Here is a 19,166-nt window from a genome sequence, read left to right as displayed (position 1 = left end):
GAGGGAAATGAAACCACAGAATGTCTAACTTCATCATGCTTGCAGTAATGCTAATCACAACAGGGAATTAACTGAAATGATCCTATAATACAGCACAGAAGTAGGCCATTCAAACCACTATGCCAATGGAAATTGTAGTTAAACTATAGAGGCAAATTTGACCAGCCATTCCAGTCAAGCAGCAATAATGAACTCAAGCAGCCAGAACAATGAAGCTGGAATAGCTATGACAAAAATTCAAGACAATTTCAGTATTAAAAGGCTGTTCAAATTGCTAAGCAAAAGGTCAAAGATTTTCCCAGACGTCACCAAAAATTGCTGAGTTTACAACCTTCTTTTCTCAACGGCCATATTTACAATATATATTATCAGTTGATTTCCCTTGGTATGGCACGGTGTGTCTGAGAACACACTGGTTTCTTCAAAAAAAAATTGAAATATTGAGTAAATTCAGGTACAACCCAAAGAACAATTTGTAGGTAATTGTTTGCCAGGCTTGAGGGAGTTACCTGGCTTTATACATATGGAAAAGTTCTTGTGGGAAGCTTTGTTAGGTTTAGCAGCATTGAACGAGTGGTCTTGGAGTTTGGCAGGACAGCACAATGAGAATCTAACCTTCAGAAGAACTGACTCAAAGAGTGACAGGGAGGCGCAGGGGATAGGGAAAATCACTCGGGTCTCAGTGCTGAACCAACATTATGGTCCATCAGCGGTAGAAAGGCATGCCTGGCTTACAGTAGTGCTGGAAAAGAGGGACCCCAGCTGCAGTAATGAGGTAAATACCAGGATTTGGTAGGATTGAGGTGATAGGTTCCAGGACGTATGGTTGATGGAAGTTGGCAAGATGAACAAAGAAGATTGCATGGTCTGCCAGAGTGGGGGAGGCTCCCAGATCAATGGGGTTGGGTTGAGCAGCATTGTGGGAGTCAGGCAGCGAATCACCATTCTTCCCATTATCAGACACATATCCCACCAATGTCCCTTCACAGTTCGGCACGGCCAGACTTAGATGCCCTTTCTATATACTGTTCAACATACCTTACAACAACTCTTGCGCGTTCCAGTGCAATAGGCACTTTATTGAGTGCATTCTGTTTGTTATATACTAACTATACATGAACAGGAGTTGTACCACCATAGGTTATCCAAATTTAACATGACAGATGAAAACGAAAATATAAAATTTCTTAATTTACAGACTAGTAGAATTATTAATAATTCTACCACTACAATAACAAAGGGACATCATTCTTTCAAAGAAAAAATTGCCGTATACATTATGTCAGTACCAGACTTTGCGAGCACAAGTGTTTGAAAGGATGGCGATGGCCTCAATTTGGATTTTGCCATGTGGTATAGTACAGGCTGTTCCCAAGTCACCCAATACAGTGAGACATAATTTGTCTGGGGTAGGCGAAGAATAAAACTAAAGGGCAAGTCAACTCATGCCACTACTGTATACCTTGTACCACCTGATTATACAGCAGCACCAGTAGCAGGACACCTTTGTCTAGGAACAGTGCATAGAGTGAACACTTGCCAGGGTGGGGAGATAAGAAAAAAAGAGGGAGATATATAACAAAGTAACATTTTAACAAAGGCATTTAAATTCCACATGCTTGATGACAAGAAAGTGAGGTATATTTTCCAAAATAAGCGAGTCAGAAAAAATACACAGTAGTTTAATGTGTTAAAGATTTTATTTTCGTTAAATACCATGGGACAGGATTGGTAAGAATGGAGAGCTTTCAATCAACATTTGCCTCACGGGGGATGTTTCTGTAGCTAGGGAGAAACTCTGCATTGATAAACTTGTCAGCCTTCAGCAGCAAGGAATGGGGGGGCGATGGGGGTAATTTACAAGGAGGCACCTTTTCTCCAGTACATCTCTCATCACTGGTAAACAAGTGGCATGAGCAACCTGACTATAAAATGAAAAATTTCAAGAGGTAATCCAGCAACAGGTAACAAAATTTAAAAGGATTAAAATAACATTTACAAGACACTTAACATTTCATTCAACTCTTATTAAACCACAGAGAGAACAACTCATTATTTCCAAGGACCTTTATGCAAAAACCTTGAGACACTTGCTATTGATGTTTTGACAATGTACAACTCCAATTATCCAAGAACTGAAAGTAATTTGTGTGTTCTAACCGTGAGATCATTAAAGGCAAGGCCTGTAAGATGCTGTACACAAACATGGTCACTGTGAGCCATACTACCAATGATATGGCAGATCAACAGAACATTTCAGGCCTCAATAACTTGCATGCTTCCTCTACAAGATGAATTTCCCTAGAAAGAATCCAATGAAAATGGCTGCAATTACAACAAGGAGGGAGGGAAGAGCAGTGGAGCCGTTGTCTCTGAGTGTAACACTAGATGTGGAAGACACTGGGTTGCCTGACTGAGCTGCCTTCCTCAGCCTCAGTCCATCATCCTAAAGAGAACAAAACAGGAGAGTTACAATGGAATTGCACTGCATTAGGCAGCATCTCAAATTTGCATAATTAGTCCAAACAGTGAGAATTTAATTGTGCATTAATAGCCATTTGTTTGAGGCCCACAGAATTACAAATACCTGAAACAGCACCAGAAACCTTATTTTCATTTTTTAAAAAAAAAATAAACATTCTACATTTCATGCAAAACTCAGTCTCAAAACAGGTCAACTTTAACAATCATTTGGAAACAATCTGCTTCTCTACACAAGGAAAAAAGTCCATCACTGGCCTGTTTGTGCACGAAGTAGCCAGTTAGTGAGCACACTTGACAGCAGAAGCCATTTGTGCTTTCAGTTACGGAATGGCACATGGTTTCGAAAGGCAAGACAGTACAGATTAAGTTTCACCACATATACTACAGGCCACACTAATTCATAAATTAACACCCTGGTGCAGATAAAGATTTTAACTGCCTATTAATATGGGTTGACGACTTATTTATGTGCTTGAATCTTTTCCAATACTTTCATTCCTTCGGTTTGTGTAGGGGCGGGTGGAGGAGGCAGGAAAGAGTCTCTGCGTGGCCCACATGTTGACTCAAAGACCTGAAGACTAAAAACCATTTTTACAGTTGTAAAAGTAACTAGTTTAATTCTGATGCAAAACACTATTCAAAAGTTTAGTCTCCAATTATAATTTTTCCACATGACCTTTGCTTTCATGAGAAAGTCCACGAGAAACTCAAAAATAAATAAATTCCAATTGCAAGCATTCAGAAAGACTTTTGGATAATTTTATACAGGAAATTTTGAATATTAACCAAAGGCAACAAGGTCCAGGGAAAGCACATTCTGAGGATCCCATTCAGTCCCGTTTTAAAAAGGAGGATAATTGTCATCTGGTTGAAATGGAACATATTCTAGAGTTCTTATGGAACTGAGTTAGAAAACAAGTGCGGATCAGACTTAACATTTCAGGAGCTCCACCCAAGCCAAAGGAGTCAGAAAATGTTTTCCCAATAATCAGAAAAAAAACCTTCAATCTAATATTCTAGTAGGGAAAATAGTTAACAATGTTTTAGGAGCAAAAAACATACATCCTACAAAATTATTGACGCTGTAAAGATTAGCCTGTAAATACAAGTTAGTTGGGATTTTTAGACACCTGAAATTTTAGGTATGTGATTTTTTTTTTTTAGACACATAAAATTGATGCAATTAATTAACTGGTTTAAACCTAGGCTTGGATACAGAAAGCAGATGATGAAAAATGAAAAATGCTCTGTTCGGCATGGTACAGTAACAAATGAGAGTTGCTCATGTTAATGTGAAGATAACACCGCTATTTGTTCAGGTGACAATGCTAGGGGTGTTCATGACATTCCAAGGGATCTGAATCAATTAGATAGATAATAATTTCTAATAAACAGATATTCACTGACATAAAATATGAATAAAAAATGTTCATAGATTTAAACCAAGAAAGGTTTCAGGTACAACTACTGACCACTTACATAGTGCCAGTCAAAGTGAAACTAAAAAAAAGCTTTGTTTCAGGGTATTTGAATAATTTGAGCACTGTGATATACTGATAGAAACCAGAGGTTGCAACATACATGTATTTTTACATATGCTAGCTTTCACTAGTTTCCTGTTTTTCAGCAAATTATAAAAGTCAAACAAAACGCAAAGGTGCAATTTTAACTGAACATGCAATTTAAGCAAATAAAGTGGTAAGTGTTTTTTCAATTTGGAATTCAAAATGTAGCCCAACTGACAAAAACATGCACACTGACTTAGTACCAAATGGCTGGAAGATTAACCGTGCAAATCCAATCTTTATAGAGTTCAGAAATGGGATGTTAGAAATTATAGGCATTGTTTAGAACTCTACACAGTAGAAAAATATACTAATCCAATGCAACAAAGCATTCAGAAATAACTAAAATAAAGGCAATAAGTTCAATGTCACGAGGTGTTGCGTCTTTTTTTTAAACTTTTGAATGCATTTAATAAAGGTTTTACAATAGTATTGTGGCAAAACAAAATTGTATGAGAGCCACGATAAACACTAACTTTGGTTGACAAGAGAACAATATTGCTATTAATGGTAGTGATTTAAAATTACACTGGGAAGGTAAAGGATAGCTGTTTTAAAAAAATAATTTCACAACGTGGTAGAAGATGCAGAAGTGATATTACGGCATTAGGAGAACTTGCCAACATGTATATAACAAAACTGCAAGTCTTGGGACCAGCTATTTCACACTTTGAGCCCATTTAGAGAATAATAGTCTTTGAAAGTATATTTAAAAATAATATTCCTGATTTAGCAATTTAGCACCAAGTCTGATTGCAAATTAGAATTAATAGCTGCTAACTTCAAAGCAGAGTTTCTGTTCTAGCTCATTTATTGGTAGGTAACAGGTTAGAGAAACTTTTTGTACACTTAGTAACCAAATTTAAATTCTAAATAGATAATAGAAACGTTCCACTTCCTGTCAACAAAAACTAATGTGGATGACCTTAGATGAAAAGAATACCATTGACAGCTGGCATCTGAGTTATGAGATTTGCAAAGCTTTCAAAATCTCACTTCAAACAGCAGGGATGACCCTAAATCCAGGTAAATAGCCTGTTAATCCACATTTTTTGTTGGTCTGAAACCAAGGCTAGTTTAGCTTGATCTTGAATTTGATCAAAATACAAACCACCCCAAAACAATCAAAACTAAGGAGTTGGAAGGAAAGCATCTCTACTACTTAATTATTTTCCTTTGGGCATCGATTTCAACAAATATTTTTGAACCTAGATTTAAGCAAAGACCTTACATTTATACTGTGCTTTTTACATAAAAAACTTCCCACCACACTTTACAGGATAGCAAGAATGGAAACATCAAGCCGTGGGAGGGTAGGGGGTGGCAATTTAGCTGTGTGATTCAATAGTGGGATTTAAGGTGGCTCTTAACGGGAGAGAGATAGAGCAACAAAGGGAGTCCCAAGGACCTAGGTGGCTGAAAACTCTTCCATCTCAATAGTTAGTCAAAAGTGAGATGCAAAGAACACCAGGAACAGAAGAGTGCAACAACAGAAAATTACATAAAGTACAGCGAGGCCACGGGGAGAATATCATTTTTTCATAATGACCATGGCAAACTTGTCTTAGTGGGCAGGCACCTGGGAGGTGATAATGCACTCAAGAACCTGAAGAGTGGACAGGGGAGAAACGAAACATGAGATATTAGAAGACAGACAGACATACTTGCATTGTATAGCATCTTGCATGACCCCAGGAGGTCCCAAAATGTTTTGCAACCAATTAAATCCTTTAAATGTAGTCACTATTGTAATGTAGGAAATGCAGCAGCCAATTTGGACACATCATGGTCCCACAAACTACAAGAAAATAAATTACCAAATCATCTGTTTATAATGTTAGTTGACGTGCAAATGTTCACCCGGACACTGGAAGAACTCCCCTGTTTCTTCAAACAGTACCATGGGATCTTTTACACCTGCCTGGAGGCAGGCAGGGCCTCGGTTTAACATCTCAGCCAAAGGACAACATCTAAAAAAGTTCACTATTCTCAGCACTGCACTGATGATTATATGCTAAAGTTTCTGGAGTGGGATTTGAACCTACAATCTTCTGAACAGACACCAAAGTCCGAATACTGAGCCACAGACATTTAATTGCTGTGTCATGAGCTAGAAGACAGCTACGTCATGAATTGAAATTCCAAGCACATGGTTTTGTTGAGTTATGGGTGAGTAAACTGAAAGTTATTTCAAGTAAATCTGACATCATTTAAAAGACTAAGAGCACTAAAAGTTTAAATTCTAAGGAAAATTCCAATTATCCAATATTCAAGTTATCCGAAATTGGTACGTGACCATTTACAAAGGACATACAACACAGAAACAGGCCATTCAGCCCAACCACCCAAGCTGGTGCTTATGCTCCACTCGAGCCTCCTCCTATCCTTTCTCATTTAAATCTATCATAACCATCTATTCCCTTCTCCCTCATATGCTTGCCCAGTTTCCCCTTAAAGGCATTTATACTATTTGTTTCAATCACTCCCTTTGGTATAGTGTTCCATATTCTCACCACTCATTGGGTAAAGAAGTTTCTGAATTCCCTATTGGATTTCTGGGTGACTATCTTATATTGATGACCTCGAGTTATGCTATTCCCTACAAGAGGAAGCACTCTCTCTATCAAAACATTTCATTATTTTAAAGGCCTTTATTTGGTCACCCTACAGCTTTCTTTTTTCAAAAAGAGACCCAGTGTGTCAATCCTTTCCTGTTATGTATATTTGCACATTTCTGGTATCATCCTTGTAAATCTTTCCTGCACCCTCTCCAGTGCCTCTATATGCAGTACTCCAAGTGCAGTCTCACCAAGGTTCAATAGAGGTTTAGCTTAACTTTCCTACTTTTCAATTCTACCCCTCTAGAAATAAAGCTTAGCGCTTGGTCTTAGTAACCTGTAGCACAACATTTAGTGATTAATGTATTTATACTTGGAGATCCCTTTGTCCTTCCACCCTCTAGGCTAGCAGCTTCCAAGTAACAGGTGACCTCCGTTCTTCCTATCAATATATATGACCTCACAGTTATCTGTGTTGAACTTAATTTGCCAATTATTTGTCCCTTCTGCAGATTTATTAACATCCTGTAATTTGGTGCAGTCATCCTCAGTAATGATATTACAATCCCCTTCCCCAAATTTGCTGTCATCTGCAATTTTAGAAATTGTGTTTTTGATTCTAAAGTCCAAATCATAAATAATCATGTGAATAGCAATAATCCTTGTAAAACACCACTTCCACCTTCTGTCACTCTGAATAGCTACCCTTTATTCCTATTCGCTTTCTGGCTTGAAGTCAGACAGAAATTTATTTTACCACTTGTCCCCTGACTCCACATTCTCTGGCCATATCGAAGACCTTTTTAAAATCCAGATAAATTACATCTACTGCATTAGCATTGTCTACTCTCTCTCAGTTACCTCAAGAAATTAAATAAGGTTGGCCAAGCAAAATTTTAAAAGATCTTTAGTGAAGGGAATGGCAATTTGGCAGCAATGTATTGCAAATTAATCAATAGGATGTATCTTATAATCTAAAATCACAAGTGCTTAAATTTAGTATCAAACAAATTTCAAAAGATATACTTCAGAAAACATCACATTGTCAGATCACTATATACATATTACTGAATCAAAGCAATATCCCACCAAGAAGTTTACTTGTAAACACTGCAAAATATTTTAATCTAGGATCATGATCCCAATCTGCATTTCACAGTATAAAAACTGATGTCAAAGTGCAGTTATGTGCAATTTTTGAATCACATTTGATTGTATATTTACCCTCCTCACTGTGAAAACAATCCGATTTTTGTCTTCAAGTCTATAAAATCATAGGTGATCCCATCTGGTTTTTAGCTCTGCCTTGATTTAGAAACGGACAGGATCTCACACAATGCTTAGTAGGTTTATCCTGGTCTGAGGTTCAATGCCCAATCTCTGCTGTTATGAAAATTGAGTTGCTTCTTTCGCTTGAATAATCAGATTATTTTGTGATCAAATGATTTGTTCCTTGATTTATTGACAGCATTGTATTCAGATTTGATTGAATAGGTTTGCACATTTGATGTGTGTAAATGCGCATATTGATTAACTTATGTATTCCACCTTTTCGATGGTCCAGGATTTCCCGTTTGAATCAGGAGCAGGCGCGGGTCCGCACCACCATTTTACGCGGGCGGGCCAATTAAGGCCCGCCCAGCGTATTTCCCGATTCCCATGGATAGCAGGAGTGTGCAGGCGGCGGTGGCGGGCGTGCACAGACTGCCGGGTCCAATGGTGACCTGGTAGTCTGTTTAAAAGGAGGCCTGGAAGCCTTTTGTAGGCTGCTTACAACGGCCAGTTCCAGGCTGCAGCAGAGGGGCTCGAGTGAGCAGGCCAGGCTGGAGGGTAGACCAGTGGAGCAGGCCAGGCTACAGGGTAGGTCAGCGGGGTGGCCACTGTGCCCCTCGTTTTTCTGATGACTGCCTTGCTGCCCTCCTCGAGGAGGTGACAGCACGGCGGGAGGTGTTGGTCCCCCAGGATGGGAGAAGGCGACACCCCCACATGACGAAACGTGCCTGGGAGGAGGTGGCGGAGGTTGTGAGTTCCTGCGGCGAGGTGTGGCGCACCTGGATCCAGTGGCGCAAGCCTTCAACGATTTGTTACACTCAGGCAGGGTGAGTATCATGTTGGCATTGGGCATTTGAGTGGGTCATGAGGAGATGAATTTTCCCCCACAGCAAGTGTTGATCTTAGTCCCACATGACTGGTTTTGGGGCAATCTGGAGGAGCTGCACCTAGGCGCAGACTCAGAACTCCAGGACATCATGTCCTAGTCAGGGTGATGAGATGGTGGAAGGGGAGCCTCAAGGTGGCACGGCAACAAACCATCTGTTGCCCTCTATATTGCATGTGCTTGCACCTCTTTGCTATGGAAAGAAATACTGTGTGGTTCCTAATGTCAGGTAGGCAGCATGTGTCCAAGGGGGTAGTGAGGGGGGGTTGAGAGAGAGAGAGCAGGCTTAGTATCTTTCAGTGATCAGCAGCAGCGGGGTGAGGAGGCGCTGGAGGCCTGATATGTCTCGCTGTGGTTGGGGTGGGCCATGTGCGACCAGAGTCCATGTGCAATTTGCCCTAATCAATGCTCTTCTCTCGTTTTCTGGAGAAGAATGCTCATAACGCGGCCGAGTGTGAGAGGACTGGAGGCGGCTGGGCACAGTTCTCCATATTAAGCAGCTTCGAGGGGAGGCCCTTGAACTGGAGAGGCGCCATGCACCTAGGTCTACTGGTGTCGGTGAGGTTGAGGTGGCACAGCCAGGTATTTAATGCCAACAGTGAGGTCCACATTGTCCTCCCAACAGCCATAGCACTGATGATTGTTAAATTAGTTATTGTTGCAACATTGCTGGGCCATTGGTTATGGAAGGTTGAGCACAATGAGCTGGGGGAACAGGGATGAGCTTTGTCACTGTCTGCACGCTAACTGATCCACTGTCCTTGTCCTTCCTTTCAACATCATCAGAGCACGGCCGGAAGTAGGAGCAGCAGAGGCCCCCTCTCACACCTGAGGGGCCTGAAGTCTCACCAGCGTCACACCATTTCTGCGAGGCAGGCACCAGCGCAGATACTAGCACCTCAGTGGGAAATTGAACAACAGCTAGTATCTCAGAGCACAGTGGTGCCGGCACTTCACACTCGTTGGAGGAGCTGGCAGAGACAGAGAGCGCCCAGGGTGCCAGCAGTCGGAGGGTTGCAAGGGACCAGGCACATGCTCATTCGGTGCCTGGTGATGTGCCTCTGGAATCATCTGCGACGCAGTAGGTGCAGGAAATGCGGCCGGGTGTGGGGGTCTGGGGGTGATACATGAGGCTATGCTTGGCATGGTGTCCGTGGTGGAGGAGTCCATGCAGATGCTCGCCGAAGCAATGAGCCACATGTCCAAGCGCCAAGCATCCTCCAAGGAAAGAGTGGTGACTCTCCTGGAGAGGCTCCTCCAGGATCAGCAAGCCCTCACATTGGCAATGACCTCAGCTGGTCACTGCCAATGTGGGAGATGGTGTGGGCATCAAGCTTCCCAGCTCGTTGCACATCTATCCACGGTGAGCAGGGAGGTCCGAAGCGACCTCACATCGGCACAGCAGCTGCCTGTCGTCTCTGCGGGCTCCTCTCAGGGCGCACCAGATGAGGGCGGCAGCTCCTCCGCCCCTCTCCCAGTGACCGTATCATCCAGTGAGGCTGCGACGACTGGGGAGATGCCAGCTGCGGAACTGGCAGCTCCCTCCCAGGCGGGGCCAGCACAGGCTCCACGGACCAGAGGACGACCGCCAAGGTCATCAAGGCCAACAGGACAGCAGAGTCAGTAGGCTGTCTCAGATGCCACTCCGAGCAATGGGGCAGCACCAAGATGTAGCGCCCTTAAACAAAAGCATAAGGCACCTTAGGCACACCACAGGTTTTTCACTGGTGCTTTTGTGTTGGCCTGAGATTAGGTCCTTATGATTTCTTTTTGATTGTTTACACTATTGTTTTCTATTTGTGATAACTTCTGCTTCACACATTAAATGCTAGATGCGTGACCACGGCTGAGGGTGCCTCGTTTCTTCTGCATGTGTATGTTTAAGAAAAGTGTAATGAGTGATTTGTTGGACATTTAGCTTTCTGTACAAGGCCCTTTAGTTGGTGCTGCTGACCTGGCAGATTTTGCACTTAGGTGTCGAGTATCGAGGCGGCAGCCCAGGCTTGTCCTGGAGGCCCATCTGTGTTGTGCTAGCTGAAGGTTAATTGGATTAAAGCATCCCGGGTGTCCCTGCCTCCCTGGAGTAGTCCCGGGTCAGTGTCTACCCCCTCAGTGTTTCCCTGTGCGTGCTTGTCCTCGAACTCACTGCTGGACTCATTGTGTGCAGCCGCATTGTGTCGACGTCTTCATCGTCCACTGTGTCCCCCCTTTCCAGTGCAAGATGGCGGAGAGCACAGCATGCAACCACTATCACCGAGACACGATCTGTGGGGTACTGGAGCCCCTGAGCGGTCCAGGCATCAGAAGCGCATCTTGAGAAGACCTCTGGCTCTCTCCATCACAGCCCTTGTGGAGGCGTGGCTCCTATTGTAACGCTGCTCAGCTTCTGTTCTTGGATGGTGGAGAGGCATCATGAGTCAGCTTCTGAGGGGATAGCCCTTGTCACCCAGCAGCCATCCATCAAGCCGGGCTGGAGCACTGAAGAGCCCTGGCACCTGTGAGTGTCTGAGGATATACGCATCGTGGGAGCTGCCTGGGTACCTTGCACAGACTTGTACAGTCAGCATCCTGTGATCACACACTATCTGCACGTTCGTGGAGTGGAAGCCCTTCCTGTTGACCAAGGCACCGGGCTCACCTGCTGGCACCTTGATGGCCAAATGTGTACAGTCTATTGCACCCTGGATGTGGGGGAAGCCAGCAAAGGCCGCGAAGCCTCTGGCTCACTGGGTCTGGCTGGCCTGGTCCCAATGGAAGCGGATGAAGGTCAATGCATGCCTGAACAGAGCATCTGTGACCTGCTTGACACAAGTGTGGACAGCTGATTGGGAGATACCGCAAAGATCACCCACCGATCCCTGGAAGGAGCCAGAGGCATAGATCTTGAGGGCAGCTGTGACCTTCAGAGCCACTGGCATGGGGTGTCCACCTACACAGTTAATAGAGATCACAGGGCCAATCATCTGACAGATATAGTTGACTGTCTCCCTTGACAGTCGGAGCCTCCTTCGGCACTGCACCTCAGACATATTGAGGTAACTGCTTCGCCGCCTGTATACCCTGCTGCCCCTTCCACCTTGGATTACCTCTTGGCTCTGCTCCCCTTGTGCCTACACCTGTACTCCCAAAGGTGGCTCCCCTGCAGGCTGAATGTGCACTCCTGGCCTCCTCCCCCTTCTAGCCCTCCCTTCCTCCTCAGAGCAGCTGCCTCCACTGGACCACATATCCCACACCCAGGCTAAGGGAAGACTTCCTGAAACCTGCAGGCCCGCAAAAGATTCTTCATTGCAGAGTGCTGACTTGAAGGTTAAGAGTCCAGAAAATGCTGCTGGGATGCGTTCTGAAATACTGCAGATCATACTGGCAAGTTTGAAAAACTTTCAATAAATACTTCACAGAGCAGATTCACGACCCCACTGAGCCCTCTTATCCCGCCCGTGGTTGAGGTTAATACAAATGTCTCCTACCTGCCTGCTGGTTGCGCCCGTGCGTCGACCCAACGATCGCACGGGCGCTGAAAAATTGGCATCAATTGAAGACTAAAGGGCCTTAAGTGACCAGTTAATTAATGGTGGACGCACGTCAGACTTCATCGCATGCCCGCCCAGCGAAATATCGCGATGGCGCACGGTGAAGTCGGCACACTTGCCCGACGTCACTGTGCGGACATGCGGGGCCCATCTCCCGCATCGCAAACGGAAAATTCTGCACATGGTCAAATGTACAAAGTATGAATGAAATATTGTATAAAATACATAACTTGCAAAAAGAAGCTAATCAAAATGCTGGGTTTCATACCAAATGAATCAAAAGCTCAAATTCTTCCAAATTGCAGTGCTTGATTCAACAAAAATATGGTTTTTTCATCTTGTTGGAAGACAGAGGCACATTGTGATGCACAGATACAGTACGTTTTACAAGAAAACTCAAGCAATTGAATTCAATGTGTATATCTAAAGAGATTTGGTTAATAGACACTGCAGTGAAAGGTAAACAACCCATAAAATCCATGAATATTGACTATATGCACATGATTTTATCATTTATTGACTACCGTGATGCTTCATGTTACTACTTAATTGTAAATGAATGTTAGCTACTTTAATCCGTACATTTATGACCCTATGCCAATATCCACATCTCCTAAGAGTTTGTTAGTGTAATGTAAGTCTAAACCAAATCAAGTAAATTAATTATAGCAAGTACAAGTTTTTTTAAACGCCATCAAAATAAAAGGAGTTAGATTTGCTCACCTGTTAAACCATTGAAGGTAAACTGCTCTATAAAATGCAAAATTATAGCAGCTGAGTATGCTGACATCCATTAGACAGCAACAGGAATGTTACCATTGCCCCCAATTACATGAGCTTATAGAAAGGGGCTGGGGGCTGGCAGCATGAAGAGAAGATAGTGAGAGTTCTTGTTCCTTGACATTATCCAATAACTGCCAGAAGTGCATGTGTTGACTGAGGCTGAGAAAAACATCAGGCTCAGCTGTGATGCACCCCACTCTAATAAACCTGCAAGCACCCAATCGAGGCTCAAAAAAATAATGTCTGCTTAATTAAAGTACTGGAGGGTGACTATTAAGTCTAAGCAGTGGCAAGGAAAAAGCACAGGAGTTTTAGAAATAGTTTAGCCCTCTGAGCTAAACACAAATCTGTACTATAATGCCTTTATACGTGCATTGTGAATAGTCTTCAGGAAGTAATGTTTCTGTATTTTTACTGAAGGATGCATTCAAAGTCATTCAAATAAACTACAATGTAACAGTTAGCTCCAAGCCTGCATCTGCAATTCTGCGGCACACTACTTTGGGATATCAATTTGCTCAACTATCTTTGTGTGCATATTCTAATAATGGTCCAAGAACTTTCATAACCCACCCAAACCAACTGATCACACAAATTCTTGGGATCGGAGAGGGAAGTGCATGCATTACAATCATGTAACCTCTAGCTAATGAAACTTGAGCAGCACTGGAGACCTGGAAGCAACTCTTTTACTTTTTTTAAGGAATGTGTGATGGAAATGTAAAACATAACAGGAAACAAAAATATGACAAGTGAAGAAACTGAATTTTTAAGAGGAATATTACTCTACAATATGCTTGATCACATCAGTCCATTCTGTACAATACAGTCGAAGCCATTCCATGATCAACCTGAAATGGGGTTCATTAGTATGACGCAGAAGGAATCCTTTCCCTTTCTCCATTCCTTCCCTCCCCATGCCAGAGTCTGGTGGAGATTCAGCCTCCGATCACCTCATTGATCGTACCAGCCGCTTGAACGGTTCCAGTATTTGGTGTTAATCTCTCAGATTAAGAGCAACATTCTTCTGCCAACATATCTTGACATACCTCCAGGAATGAATGTGTTATACTGTGCAAAGCTTTTTGTACTGGTTCATAAAAGCTTACTTTCAGCTGTCGATTCTCTTCTGTCATTTTCACCAACTCAGTTTGAAGCCTCTTGCACTCTTCCATTAGTTTCTGCACTTCAGTGTCATCCAATGCATTACTGGCAGATTTTGGTATTGCCGGTCCATCTGATTTAGGTGCATTCGTTACCGCAGCAGATTTGTTCACTTCAAGATCATTCTGCAAACATTTTCAAAAAGGAGCATTATTTATACTTCACGTGTCTATGAAAACTTGCTAATACACAAATGAAATTCATTAAGTGTGAACACATATGCCATACCCAATGTCTTAAAAAAATTTTTTTGGTCATCTACAAGAACTTGTAGGCGAGTTATTTTAACAAGATTCCCAGCATGTAGGTTGGTACTTTAAGTTTTCTGATTACTTAACTCACACACTAACACTACTTAGAGGGAAACATCTTCCCCCACAGATAAATAAATATTGTATTCACACTTCATACATGTGCCCCTTGTGTCAATTTAACTCAGGTATAGTCACTTAATAATCTTTGGGATATCTCTCTAACATTTAAATGGTCCATTAAAATATGCAGAACTGCCACACATGCATACTGTGAAAAAATGTCTTTCGTCTTAGTGGGAAGAATTCAGTGGCATTTGAAAATGCCAGTAACTTGGTGAGTATTTGCATTATAAAAGTTCCCTTGCTATCATTTAAAATTTTAGATTACATGGCAATCAAGACAATCTACCACAGTATCTCTTATAAATAGTGTTTGACACTTTTTCTGCTAAATACACCCACCTGACTTTGTACAACTGTACATGTACAGGTTTAAATGATAAAAGAGCACTTTCACATTAAAAGTATAGACTCTATTATTTATGCATACCTAAAGGACTGCTTATAGTTCAGGATCCAAAAAACCCTATCCACCTTCTGCAAAAATGTCAAACACGTATGCAACCAGAAGAACAGTGGACTCCTCTTATTGTCTTTGTCAATTTTCTAAACTGTCAATTCTTCAGTTTTTGCTACAGGATATTTTTGTCACACCAGTCAGATGAGTGCTCACAGCTCCCTCAAAATGGGAGAAGAAAATTAAATCCCCATTGCAATGCAGCAGCAGTCATCTGAAAAAAGGCTGCTGCATTTTGATTGCAGAATGATTAAAACTCAAATGCTTTCTGCCAGAGAAACTACATATGGAGTGAGAGTCATTTTTCCCCATCATTAGTTGCGAACGTGACAACAGGAATCCACTGTACGATTCTTGCTGCAATACTAGCATTAATCCTAAACTGAACTACTTGCTAACTGGAACAGACCTGGACCTTTTGCACTTTGGTGTCACTGGTTGGGGCAGATACAAATCCCTGCAGGTCACTTCTATGGCTACCACTGATTGGAGTCTGACGGATGCCACCACGGATTGGAGTGTGAAACCTGAGACCATTTCCTGGTGTGGGTACAGCACGTGGAGGTGGTCGGGCACTGTCATAATAGTGCACAAAGCTATGCAGATCCATCTTTGCTGTATCTAACGGGGTGTCTAAACCACTGCCTAATGGGTCGCACTCTATAATCTCGTTCTGCTATATAGAAAAAAGAACTTCAGATAGATACATGTAATAATAACTAGCTTCTCTTATGACTCTTATAAGCAGAGCTTGCATTTCTTTCTTTGAGAGACCTTTTAGCATTTTTTGTCCTATAAGGAAAGAACACAATATTTGAGAGAATACAGTTATCAGATTAACGCCACACTCCTCTGCTGGATTTGATTCAAATATTCCAATAAGTTGACATAAGTTTTGTCCACTGTTACCAATGGCATATTTACAGAAGGGGTAAAGTTTTTAAACAAATATATACACAGACATATGCCCAATTGCTTATGATAAAAATGCATGCCCTTCTTATAAGCCAAGTCCTTGGTTAACCTTGCAAGCATTCATTATTGCATTTGTGTTAATCATAGAAAGTTACTACTTCAGTGATGTCATCAGGCTTGCAACAAAGCACAATGATGGGCATATGAAAGTTTTATACTGTATCCATTTGAACAATTATATAAACAAAAGCTACCAAGCACCACAATTAGGATTTTGTCCTGCCCCATCTGGCAAGCACTGAAACCTCCAAGACCCCAATGGAAACATTTTGAGGTGACTCAGTCCGACTTCCCTTATGTCATTTTTGTACCAATGCTAATTACACCTATAAACAACACTTAATTTAGTGGATAACTAAATCAATGTTAAGCCCATAATCTTCAATTTAGTATGTTTATATGCTCTACTGCAATTCTGTTAAATAATTCTTAGCAAGCACTTGGTATAATGTGAAACTGTGCTGAAAAAACTACATATACTGTCAATTCAGTTAAAAAAAAGTGTGCTTGAGTTAATTTAGGATAGTAAGAACTGAAATTAGAAATAAAAGAAATAAGGGAATTACTGATTATTGTTACAGACTGCCCAAATAAAAGATGGACAGGGAAAGGTTTTCACAAATTAGAAAGGCCTGTAAAAAGGCCAGGATGCTCATCATATCGGATTTCAATTACTTAGACAGATAAGGAAGACAGTAGAGGGAAAAAAGTTAAGTGAATGCTTCAGTAGGTGATGCATGTTTGTTTTCTTATTCATTTTCTCAAATGGAAAATATGATCCTTGGCTATTCCAGGTCTAATCTTTATCATATCTTCACCAAGTCTGTTACAAAAAATGTTACTAAAGGATGCAAAATTTTTGTAATATAATCATTTTCAAATCAAATATTTTGTAAGGGTATACAAAAACATCTGTAATTCAAATGAAGTATATTTTTGAAATAAATACTTTAAGGAAGTGAATGTTTTTTTAAAGAAGTTGACTGGACACAATAATAATTGGTAGAACATTAGAAAGTAACGCAAGAATCAATTGGCTCCATATTTGCATAAAATGTCTAAGGGGAAGAACAAAGGATTAGGAGTCCTAACGGTGAAGACATTTGATTTAAAACTGGGTAGAGATATTCTGAGATCTCCCTAACAGCTTGTTTTGGGGCCATTACTACTTTAATAAAAAATTAATATCTTAAGTTTCTACATTTGCAAAGGATACAAAAATGGAAAATACAATAGATGAAACATTTAACTAGATTTATAAAAAGAATTTTAGTAAGAAATTAATTCATTTCTCAAAAGCCTTGTTCTAAGAATATTCAGGCAGCAAAAGCAAAGTATAATTCAAAGTTTTTTTTAAAATTCATTCATGGGAGGTGGGCATTGCTGGAAAGGCCGGCATTTGCTGCCCATCCCTTGAAAACAATTAAGGGTTAACCACATTTGTGTTAATTAAAACAACTAGAAGGAGATAGTCACACTTCTTGTGCTGTGCAATCAAATAACAATATCTGTATAAGCAGAAAAATTATATCTATTCAACCTTCCAGAACTCAGTTAAAATAAGTTTTGACTCTTCATTGTCCTCTTACCGATTTCTCATTGTCAACAGGCAATTCAAAGACACATCTGAGTTTAGAGTCCATGAGATCATCAGGTTTCGCATCTTTCCACTAGGGAAATTAAAAAAGTCCGTGTAAACAACTTTCACTTGGACATAGAAAACAATATGCAAAATTTCTCAGCAGAAACTGTAGCAACAGTGAAGGATTCACATCTAAACCATTCAATAACCTATCCCCAAGGACACTTGGCATGCAAACTAATGACAGTTCAATAGTGCATTGCACAAGCTTTAAGTTACAAAGAAAAAAATAAAGGCCACTCTTCTATGGTTAAAGTGGAGATTTGCCAAATATCTGGAGAATCTCATCCCGAAACGTACAGCACTGAATGTGGAATTTCAGGCTCGCTGTTTGATAAACTTGTAATATTTACAAATCATGAACAACACTTTTTGAATTTAGGAAACTGATGAAAGAAATGCCTAGTCCAATGCAAACGGTATGGTTTTTGTATGATGAAATTACATAACAAATTGAATGAGCTTCAAGTTTTCTTGGTAAATCAGTTAACTACACTATAGTGAAATATATCCCAGCATGTAATTTTTTTAAAATATGAAACATATCTTAAAAAACCTTGGGTTCAACTCAGTCTGATACAGGTTTTTAGATTTTGTACAACTATGTCACAAGTCTGCACATCAATTTATGTTCCCAAAGTAGAATTTACCACCAACATGCAGGCAATGGGTTACAAGAAATGTTGCCCCCTAGGCTGCACGGGTGTACAGCAAACTGAAAATCCCCGCACACTCTGCACACAAGCTGACCACTCTAAATTACTACAGAGATGAAAAAATTTAAAGGGGCCACGCAATTATTTCTGTTAAAACCCTCTGCACTCCACAAAAAAACTAGTCTCTCCAAGGCTGCTACAATACCTTTCAATGAATCATACAATTGTACAGCACAAAAGGAAGTCATTCATCTCAGTAAGTCTGTGCCAGCTTTTTCAACAGACAATCCAGTTGGTTCCATTCCCTGACCCTTGCCCCTGCCCCATAGCCCCAGAATTATTTCTCCTTCAAGTATTTATTCAATTTTGTTTGGAAACTGTGCCCACGACCCTATCAGGCAGTCCATTAAAAATCACAGCCACCCAATGAAAAGGTTTTTCCTCATGTTGCCTTATCTTAAATTTGCTCCCTCTGGTTATCAACCCTTCAGCCACTGGAAATACCTTCCCTTTATTTATTCTATCTAACCCTTAATAAGTATTCAGTTTATCATGGACTAAATAATAGACAGAGGACATGAAAACTAGAAGTAAGTAATAATTGGAATATTAAACCCTGGAAAGCTGTACTCCCTATTCTAGTGCCAATTTAGTTTCAAGTTAGTATTGTGCAAGCTTTTACTCTAAATGTTTCTTCTGACACCAAAGATACCAAAAAGTAACTGGATATAATCTAGTGTAATAAGATAGTTCTCACAAGAATCAAAATATCCAATGGCGGCATTGGAAGCACTGTGCCATATATGATTACACAACCCAA

At 41.0% G+C, this 19,166-nt stretch overlaps 1 protein-coding gene across 1 annotated transcript in view; it reads right to left on the bottom strand.

The window, feature by feature from the left end:
* Positions 1 to 1,681: 1,681 nt before the first annotated feature.
* The window catches only part of LOC144679986 (vesicle-associated membrane protein-associated protein A-like), a 108,919-nt gene continuing 91,434 nt past the window's right edge, over positions 1,682 to 19,166 (bottom strand). The window contains exons 4-6 of the mRNA XM_078541047.1: positions 17,638 to 17,718; positions 14,188 to 14,367; positions 1,682 to 2,446 (exon numbers count right to left, since the gene is read on the bottom strand). Of these exons, the coding sequence (XP_078397173.1) occupies positions 2,285 to 2,446; positions 14,188 to 14,367; positions 17,638 to 17,718 (423 nt within the window). The 3' untranslated portion in view covers positions 1,682 to 2,284. The remainder of the gene's footprint in view (positions 2,447 to 14,187; positions 14,368 to 17,637; positions 17,719 to 19,166) is intronic.

The sequence above is a fragment of the Cetorhinus maximus genome, chromosome 4 (genome assembly GCF_964194155.1).
Source record: "Cetorhinus maximus chromosome 4, sCetMax3.hap1.1, whole genome shotgun sequence".
NCBI lineage: Eukaryota > Metazoa > Chordata > Chondrichthyes > Lamniformes > Cetorhinidae > Cetorhinus > Cetorhinus maximus.
Note: the sequence above shows the minus strand (reverse complement) of the source record. Positions and strands in the feature narration are given on the sequence as shown.